Here is a 9,211-nt window from a genome sequence, read left to right on the forward strand (position 1 = left end):
CACAGCTAAGACTCTGTTTAGGTCCCAATTCGGCAAGCATGTAAGTATGTGTGTAAATTTAAGCAGATGCTTAAGTGTTTTGCTAAATAAGGATAAACTGCTGAATCTCAGCTTTAATGTATATGCTAGATAACATTCATTAAGTAGCCCTTCTTTGACCCAAAGACTCCAAGATGCTGAATTAAAAATCATCAGTAAGGTCATAAAAAAGAAATATTAAAAACAGATAAGCTTAAAAAAAAACAAGAAGGTGTGAGCAGGGGGTTATTTTGTTTGCATGACAGAGTGATGGGTCCCTATATAATGAGAATACATTTTAATGTAATAAGTAAAGAAAGGGAAATACTTAATAGCTCATCCAGAAACATAAGCAACAACTCATTGTATGACCCATGTTGGCAACATCCATAAACAAACAGCAACATGCATGCATACGTTCATGCATGCATACATACCCTGCTGTGTTAGCAGGCAAGTTAAAGGGTAAGTACAGTTACTGCCAGATAGCATCAGTCATAGCACCTCACCGACAGCTCAGTAGTGGCCTTTGCCTTTACTAACTGGGTGACCACCCAGGGCCTCACACTTTATAAAAATAAAAATTAATTACACTAAATATTCATATTATCAATACTGTATTAAGATACTTTCATTACAGTTACATGGATAGGGAAAAGCAAAATTGAAATAAAAAATGCCTGACTTGCTTATAGGTCATCAAAATTAAGCCTCTAAGGGCCCCCAAATGACTCTCTTGCCCAGGGCCCCAACAACCTTAAGGCCACCACTACAACCGCTCCACCGGCACTCAGAAGCCAGCAACAGAAACTACAGGAAGATTGCCCTAAGAGCAAAATCCCAATTCAGTAAAAACTTCGAGTGTATCTAGATGAGTTAGGAATAAAGTCTCATTTTCAAGAGAGACCTGGAAGCCTAAATGTCCCTGGAAATCAATAAAACATATTTCATCCACAGATTTTGGCAACAAAGCCTATCTTCAAGGGTCCCATTTTACCAAATTAATTATCATGCATCTTCTTTTCACCCCATCTCTTCCAGTTTATGATGGTAAAATTGTGTGTAGTAATCACCACTGGAACACATTCTGCCCTACACAGCTAGTCAGAATTTTGGTGTGGAAGAGGAAGATAGACACAAAAAAAAAAATCCACAAGACAGGAAGCTGCTGGGTAAAGGTCAGGAAATACTTAATTTTTGTACTGTTATTGAGTAACTTACAAACATAGACAGCTTTTCACTGGGAGAGTTTAGTTTATAAAGTGTCCTCTTGGTATTCATATTTTACAAAGCAAATGTTAATATAAGAATATAAAAACTGCTGTACTGGGTCAGACCACATACCTGTTTAACCCCATCTCAGACAGTGGCTAGTAGTGGTTGTTTTATACAGCAATCCATCCCCTGTTGTGCCCTCCCAGTTATCAGCAGTCAAAGGTTGAAGGCAGTGATTCCCAAACAAAGTGTCATAGCACCTTGAGTGCCTCAAAATCCTTTCAAGGTTGTGCGGGATTATCATGCAATCCTAGCCTTGCAACCATGCTTCACAAGATAAACCCAGAGATATCAAATAGGAATCTACATTGTATTAAAAACTATTTGGATCTGTTGTGGTCTTTCCAAGTTCCTTGCAACAATAACAAAAAAAAAAAAAAAAGTGCTCTATTTTCCTCCAATCAAAAAAACAAGCAAAAACCAAGAGGTGTCATTTTCCAAAGGGTGTCTTGAGTCTAAAAAGATTATGAATTACTGGTTTAGAGATACCATAGGCTTGAGGTCATATCCCTGCCACTTGTATTTAGTAGCCCTTGATGGACCTACCCTTCACAAGTTTGTCTAATCCATTTTTACCCAATTATACTACTGGCTTCAACATGATCCTATGGCAATAAACTCCACCAGCCAATTATATATTGTGTATAAAGAGTACTTCCTTTAGGTTGTTTTCAACCTCCTAATTTCAGGAGGTGCTCCATCCATCTTGCGTTATAAGTAGGGTCCACTGGAATTTGCACCGGAAGTGTGCTGCACAGCAGCTCCCCTAACCTTGCCATTTCACCCATGCACACCCCTACCACTGGTCAGAGGAGAGGCCACAGCCGTCCCACTGCTTGCTGCTAACTGGATGGGAGCAGGGAGAAAAAAAAAAAAAAGTGGCATATTTAAATATGCCACAGTTTTTTCTTCCCATCTGGTCAGGAAGCAGCAGCCCCTCAGCCAATCAGCAGCAGGAGACAAAAACCACAGCAAATTTAAAACCGCAGTTTTTGCCTCCCAGGCACACGAGGCCCCTCTGCCAATCAGCAGGGATGTGGGGGGGCACATGGGGAAAACTGCAAGATTAAAAGGAGCGGCTGCGTAGCACACTTCCAATGCAAATTCCAGTAGTCCCTACTTTTAAGACACAGTGAAAAGCTTACCTGTAGATCCCTACTGTCTTTTTCCAGATCATTAACAGCCATGATGACCTCTGTTGCCTTTCTCTGCATCATTTCTGGTTCCAGCATATTCTTTGAGATGGGATGACACCCAGTATTCAAGATTAGGACACATCATGTTCTTAATTCCTCTCCTAATTCCTAACATTTTACTCACGTTTATCCACAGTTGTTAAACCATTGCACATTGACCTGGTAATCATTGCAGATAGTTCTGAAATAAGTCCTGTTCTCCAAGTGAACACCTAATTCAGAGATGACTACTGTGTCATGTGCATTTTTCTCCATGTAAATTACCACTGAATTTCATCTGTCACTCTGCTCAGTTTTGTAAGAACTTCCTGTAAACACTTCCCCAGCAACATAGCTCTCTACTAGATTATCCATTTATAACCTGGATTTATTTGCTTTCCTGCGATGAAAGAAAGTTCATTGAAAGAAAACTGATCAACCCTAAAAGTGAAGATTTTACATGTAAATACTTTTTGTATTTAGGCTGACCAGTGGCTCCTTGCATGATAACACCCACACCCAGGGCTTAAAATTGAGACTAGAGTATTACAGTGTGGACTGAAGTTTCATTAATGATCTGTTGAGCACTTTGAAATCTTCAAATGAAAAATGGCATAAAAATACAAAGTACCAGAAGAGTAGCAAGGCACACAGAATGCCCTTGAAAATAATATTGGCACTGTTTCTGAAAAGCACTATGAATAAAGAAGTTGTCACCTTATACTATGGGCAAGTAACTGAGTAGTGGAAGCCATGCCTGTTGCTCAGCCTGCAACCAGCTCCACATGCCAGATGGGAATTGTGGAACACCACAATTAATTCACCAACTTAATTCACCATGCCAGATCCAAGGCCAGGCATGGGGCCCAATCCAGCATGCCAGTCTGGGGCCCCAAGATGGATTCAGACAAGGACTCAGCTCATGTACCAGCCCAATCCACCACATGGGGTAATGCAATCTAGTGGGGTAGGGTGGGGGGGGCTCCTCAGGGGTCTGGCTATTTGGCAAAGACAGTGTTACTTACCATAGCTCCATAATCTGTTCGGGGAGCCACAGCAGTTAAAGCTGCCACCACTCCCCAGCTACATTTCTGAACTCCTGGGGAACTGCATTTCTCACATATAATGTGCACCTCAATTTCCCCTGTTTTGGGGGAGGAAACATGTATTATGTGAGAAAATATGGTACTGTAGCTAAAAGGACATTTCAGTTCTTGACTTGGCTGATGACTGTCACATGCCAGTCAGTAAAGAGCTCACCTTCCTCAGAACACTGAAGTCTGCAAGTCCAATGAACCAATGAAACTGGAGGACTTTTTTTCAGTATCTGTCATTTAAAATAAAAGGGAGTTTGGGGAAAGAATTCAGAGGGAATGCAAAGGTGAAAAACCCAGTTCCAACATCAGATTGAGAAAAAAGAATTTTATGCATTTCCCAGTTAGGGCCCTGCTCATATTCCATCCTACATATCAAGCCCTGTATTTGGATGGAAGGAAAGATGGCTCCCTACCGCTGAAATCTGAATTCTAGAGTTATTTCTTCCCCCAGCCTCACAGAACTATAAAAAGAGTGAAAGTGGAATTTCTGCTGCTACCTCTCCCACCAGTTTTTTCAGGACCTCCTTCCTTATGAATAGCTCCTAGACCTGCCTCCAGGGGCATACAGTTTTCCAAACAGCATCAGAACAGAACTCTTGTTAGTACCACTTCTGCCATACTTCTGAAAATGCAAACCAGTCCAAGCATAACAAGATGCAAGCCAGTATCCAGACTGCAATACCATTTTTTTTTTCCAATCAACATTTAAGTCACTGATTTTTAATGACCATTTGGAGATAAGATTAAAACAAAACAACAACAAACATAATTCTTCAGCTCAGTTACCCTCTTCATTCTCAGCCCTTTTATAAGTTATTTACTGTATTACATTGCTGTTTATTTTTATCTAGTTCAGTCACCCTTTCCCTACCCCACCCCCTTTTCTGATTTCTTTTGATCTAATTAATTCTATGTTACTCAATTTTGCTCAAATCCTTCCAGCCCTCTTCTATCACAATGTTTTCTTGTGTGGTGCATTTTATTTTCCCATTTTACCTTCACAAATATTTTCTTTTCTTTATTTTCACCGTTGTATAACTGGTTTATCTTTTGCTTTTTGTCCCTCTCCCATCTCTATCATCTCTTTTCCTCTATCTCCTCATCTAGCAACATTTATTTCTTCCCCTGACGACATTAAAATCCACACTCTTGATAGCTCATCCAAAAACATCAGCAACAACTCATTGTTGCTGCCTTTCACCTCTTCCAACTACCTTGCCACCCTGCCCCAAATACTTCCAACCCAGGCTGAATCTTCCCACTACAGCCAAGCTATCCCACACTGCACTCAGCTACCCAGGCCTTAACACTTCCGGCCAGCTACAGAACTTCTATGGGCTAGGTTAGACAACTGCTTGTTTAACCTATTCCTAAAACTACACAGCCCTGTCAAAAACACAAAGAACACCCTAACCTTCCACTAGTAACAGAGGAGGTAAAGTCTGTCAGTGTGCCATTACTGCAAAGTAGATGTGCACCGATATATTTGTCCATATAAAAATAGACATTAACGTTAATCAGCTTTTTTTGGCCAGCGTAGCCAATAACGTCACCAATTCATACCATGTGCATGCATGCAGACACAGCATAAACTTGGCCAGGAATGCCGCCAGGCAGCTTGGAGAGCAGCATCCAGCCAGTAAGTCTGTGTGGGGGAAGGGGTGAGAGGAGTGAAGGGTCATGTGGGGGCAGTGGTGCTGATTAAGGCCACCACGGTGGGGGAGGGAATAGGTCTGAGGCAGGGCGCAGGATGGAGCCATGGGTGGCACATCTGGGGTGGGCAGGTATATCAGGGGTGGGAGGGCTGGTCCCAGCTGCTCTGCACATCCCCGGGGGAGGCATGGGAACATGTGCCCCCCCAGATTTGTGCATGGGGCAAGGGCGGGTTGCCTGCTGCAAGCTTGGGGCCAGAGGTTGCACAGGCCTCTTCTCAGCAGGGGGGCTGGGCTGGGCATGCAGCAGGCAGGCAGCAGTAACACTGGGGAAGGGGGGTTACAGTGCTGCCACTGCCTGCCCTAAGCGCAGCCCCAACCCAGCCCCTCCACCAGGAAAGGGCCAGGGACTGCGCTAGCCTCGAGCCCATGACAAGCAGCCCACCCTCACCCTGTGCACAAATCCAGGGGGGCACATGCCCACCATGCGTCCCCCAGCAGCAGGAAGCTTCCTCCCTTCCCACTCTTCTGTGTCCCCCAGACAAGCTGCCTGTGGCTCCATCCCACTCCCTGCCCTGCCCCGCCCCATCTGGGCAGTGCCTACCCCTGCCCCACTCCTCCCTCACCATGGGGACTTCGATCTGCCTCCCCATGCCCTTTCCATCTCCCTCACACCTTCCTCTGCACAGACTTAAAGGCCAGACGCTGCTCTCCATGTTGCTGGGCAGTATATCGGCTATCAGATCAGTATCAGCCAATACGGCTGGTTAATAATTGGTCACCAGTATCAGCCAAAAAAACCCCAAAAATGTTAATTGGTGCACCCCTACTGCAAGCATTCTTAAAATATGTTTGTGAAATCCAAGGAAGAGGGCCATGCTCCCCACTACAAAGAAAGGCAAAAATCCCCACAGTCTGTGTCAATCTGACCCTGGTGTAAAATTCCTGCTTGACCCCATATCTGGTGACTTGTCAGATCCCAAGTAGGAGACCAGGACCTCTAACCAGGAACCTCTGGGTTTGCATCCTATCACAACCACTGACACATCCCAGTCTAAATGCTCAGCCTCTGCTGCACCCAACACCTAATGCTTCTGAAGAATACAAAAGAAAAAAAAATAGATACCTGTAGCAACAGGTGGGGGAAAATTATTTCCTAGCCAAATGGGGCAACTGGTAATAGCCAGAAGCATGGGAAAACTAAACATCCTCCACTCTGTTCTGCAACCTAAGGACAAAAAGTATAACTCCACACACCACACCCTCTAACCAGGCAGCTAGAACTTCCCTATCTGTGTCCACTCCATAAACTTATCCCAGCTCCTTTAATCTTCTTCTGTGACTAAGCTGCTTGTGGAGCTCTGCTTCACTGAGCCTGGTTTCTTCCAGTATCCATCTGCTAGTGCCTGCACAGCTTTCTTGTGATCACACATGGACTCACTGGGAAAAGCAGCTCTCCAGCCTCCAACTGCTGCTCTTAACAGAGATCTCTGGGCAGGGATAACTCTGCTCTCAACTCCTAGATCATCTATGACCAATGTTTATCCAGCCTGTTCTTGAACACCTCCAAGAAAGGAAATTTCACTGCCTTGCTGATCTAACAGTGAAAGCTTTCCTGATGTCCAATCTAAACCTTTTTTTTTTTTTTTTTTGCGCAATCTCAAGGTATTGGTATGCAGCAGAGAAAAATTGCTCTCCTTCAGATATTTGAAGACGGCTATTATACCACCTAATTACCTTTTCAGCAGGCTTTTGATCTCATGAGGTCTGCCTTCCAAGCCTTAAACATTTTTGTCTCCTGACCCCTAACTTCCACCTGTGCTTTTTAAAATGTGGACCCCCAAACTGTACACAATACACTAAATAAAGCCTAAGCAGAACTGAGTAGACACACATGACAATCCCCCATTCCTTATACTTAATGCTCCAACAAAAACAGCCCAAAATGGAGTTTCATTTTTTTGCAGCAGCTTCACATTACAGACTCACACCAAGTCCCTGATCTACCCAGACTCCTTGATCCTTCTCCACAGTGCTGGCATCCAGCTAATTGTTCCCTATTTGTCTTTGATTATTCTCCCTGAGGTCTAGCAGCTTGCATTTGTCAGCGTTGAACTTTACCCTATTAGCAGTAACCCGGCTTTCCAATATATCAAGATCTTTCTGAATTGCTCTCCTATCCTCAAAGTGCGTTCACAGTCCCTTGTGTCATCCGTCCCAGTTTCACATTGTCTGCGGGGGTTGGACTTGATGAATTCAAGGTCCCTTCCAGCCATACTTTTCCATGGGTTGCCCACAGTGAGAGAAAATTGCATTTACGTTTATGCTGCTCCTCACTCCTTCTCCTTGTTGCCCAACAGTAAAAGTGTAGAGGAATAAAGCACCTGTCCCTACCACATAGAAAGGGCCACTTCCGGGCACCAGGAAAAGGCATTACCTTGAGCTGGGACTGGCAATGAGCCAACTAGGGAGCTTTGCTTTGATTCTGCTGCTAGCATTTCCACACAAATCCCACCCCTCCTCTCCCAGGCATGAGACCAGAAGACAGACTCATGCAAGTCTGCTGCCTTCCTGTCTGCAGGGTCACATCATCTTGCCTCCTAGAAGACGGACCGAAGTCAGACTGGTCAGGAGGATGAAACAGACAGTAAACAACTCTAGTCTTCACATGGGAACAAGCATCTGTCATCTCCCCACCCAAAGGAGCCCTGAGGAAAAAAATCCTGCAGCTGGGCGCCAATTGTGATTGGGATGAAAAGCACAGGGAGAAAGTCTTGTGGAAGACAGACGTATACAACATTAACAAGCCGGAAAATAAGAGTGACAATACGGGAGAGGGACCTAAAAGAAGCGTGTCTTTAGGAGGTGCCCAGACTTGGCTGAGCCCTGCCACCTTTCACAGGGTTTAGTGGTGAACCCGCACAGCTGGGAACAGCATCATCTAGGGGAAGCGGGAGGGAAAGCAACCCGATCCGCCCAAGGGACGCTTAGCAGCCAGGCCGGGCTCCCAGCTCGCGGCGGGCAGGGGCCGGCACCGGCTCCGGCACGCAGCAGTTCTCCAAAGCCCTGGGCTGGCACGGCGACCCAACCCGCCCCGCGGAGCTGCCGCACCACGACCGCGCCAGGTCACCTCCGCGGGAGGGACCGGCTTCACCCGCCCCAGCACCAGCGCGGGGCGCCTCCGCCCCCGAGGCCCGCCCCGGCACTGACCTTGCCGGACGTGCCGTCCCCCAGCAGCACGAGCTTGAGCTGGCGCTCGGGGCTCTCCTCCTCCGAGTCCGACATGCCGCCTGCGCGGGGCCGCCTCACGGCGCGGGGGTCGCCGCCATCTTCCCGCGATGCGGCCGCCGTCACTAAGGCTGGGGCTGGGCGGAACCATTGGGCAGGGGGAGGAGACGGCGTCCCCGCGCATCCAAGCCGCGCTCGTCCCGCCAGCGGCCCTGAGCCGGCCCTGCGGTCCCTCAGGCGCCCTGTCACCTCCTGGGGGCCAGTGGTACGGCCCGCGGCGCTTGGCGCGGCAATGGTTTAGCCCCGCCGTGACGCGTAGCGTGGTAACTAAGGGGCGTGGGGTGAAAGGTCACGAGCGCGGGTTCCTCCCACTGAAGTGGCCTCGGAGGGAGAGGTTTCCAAAGGGCGGGGCTTAACTAGGATCCGCCCCATCGTGGGTGGGGCTTTAGCTGGGTGGCGGCTCGCGTGTTCTGCGATGTTGCACGTGAGGAAGGTGGGGGTGGGGCTGGGGCTGGCAGAGGTGCTTCGAACCCGCCCAGCTGAGCAGGGAGCTGGGCACCCGGCTGGAGGGCTCCAACGACCTTCCTTGGCAGAGGGCGGGGCTTGGGAGGTTGATTTTTTTTTTTTTTTTAAAGAAATGTGTTTGAAACCAAATCAGCCAGATCAAGTCTAAATCCATGAGTCAGTTCAGAACCACACATGGTCCTACAGCCGGCGAATAACTAGTTCTGCAACCAGCAAGCATTCACCACCCCCAGCCAGGAGC

The 9,211-nt window shown here is 47.0% G+C and overlaps 1 protein-coding gene across 3 annotated transcripts in view; it reads right to left on the bottom strand.

Moving 5' to 3' along the window:
- RAB28 (RAB28, member RAS oncogene family) overlaps nucleotides 1-8,756 on the bottom strand; it is a 101,626-nt gene extending 92,870 nt beyond the window's left edge. Inside the window, exon 1 of one of the 3 annotated variants that reach the window (XM_019553269.1) lies at nucleotides 8,428-8,747. In XM_019553269.1, coding sequence (XP_019408814.1) covers nucleotides 8,428-8,502 — 75 coding nt within the window. In that variant the 5' untranslated portion in view covers nucleotides 8,503-8,747. Of the gene's footprint in view, nucleotides 1-5,128; nucleotides 5,162-8,427 lie in introns of those variants that run through there. The other 2 variants (XM_019553270.1, XM_019553271.1) reach the window with 2 other exon arrangements.
- Between the last annotated feature and the right edge of the window lie 455 nt (nucleotides 8,757-9,211).

This window comes from Crocodylus porosus, unplaced genomic scaffold, assembly GCF_001723895.1.
Source record: "Crocodylus porosus isolate Cpor-Errol unplaced genomic scaffold, CroPor_comp1, whole genome shotgun sequence".
In the NCBI taxonomy this organism is placed as follows: Eukaryota; Metazoa; Chordata; order Crocodylia; family Crocodylidae; genus Crocodylus; species Crocodylus porosus.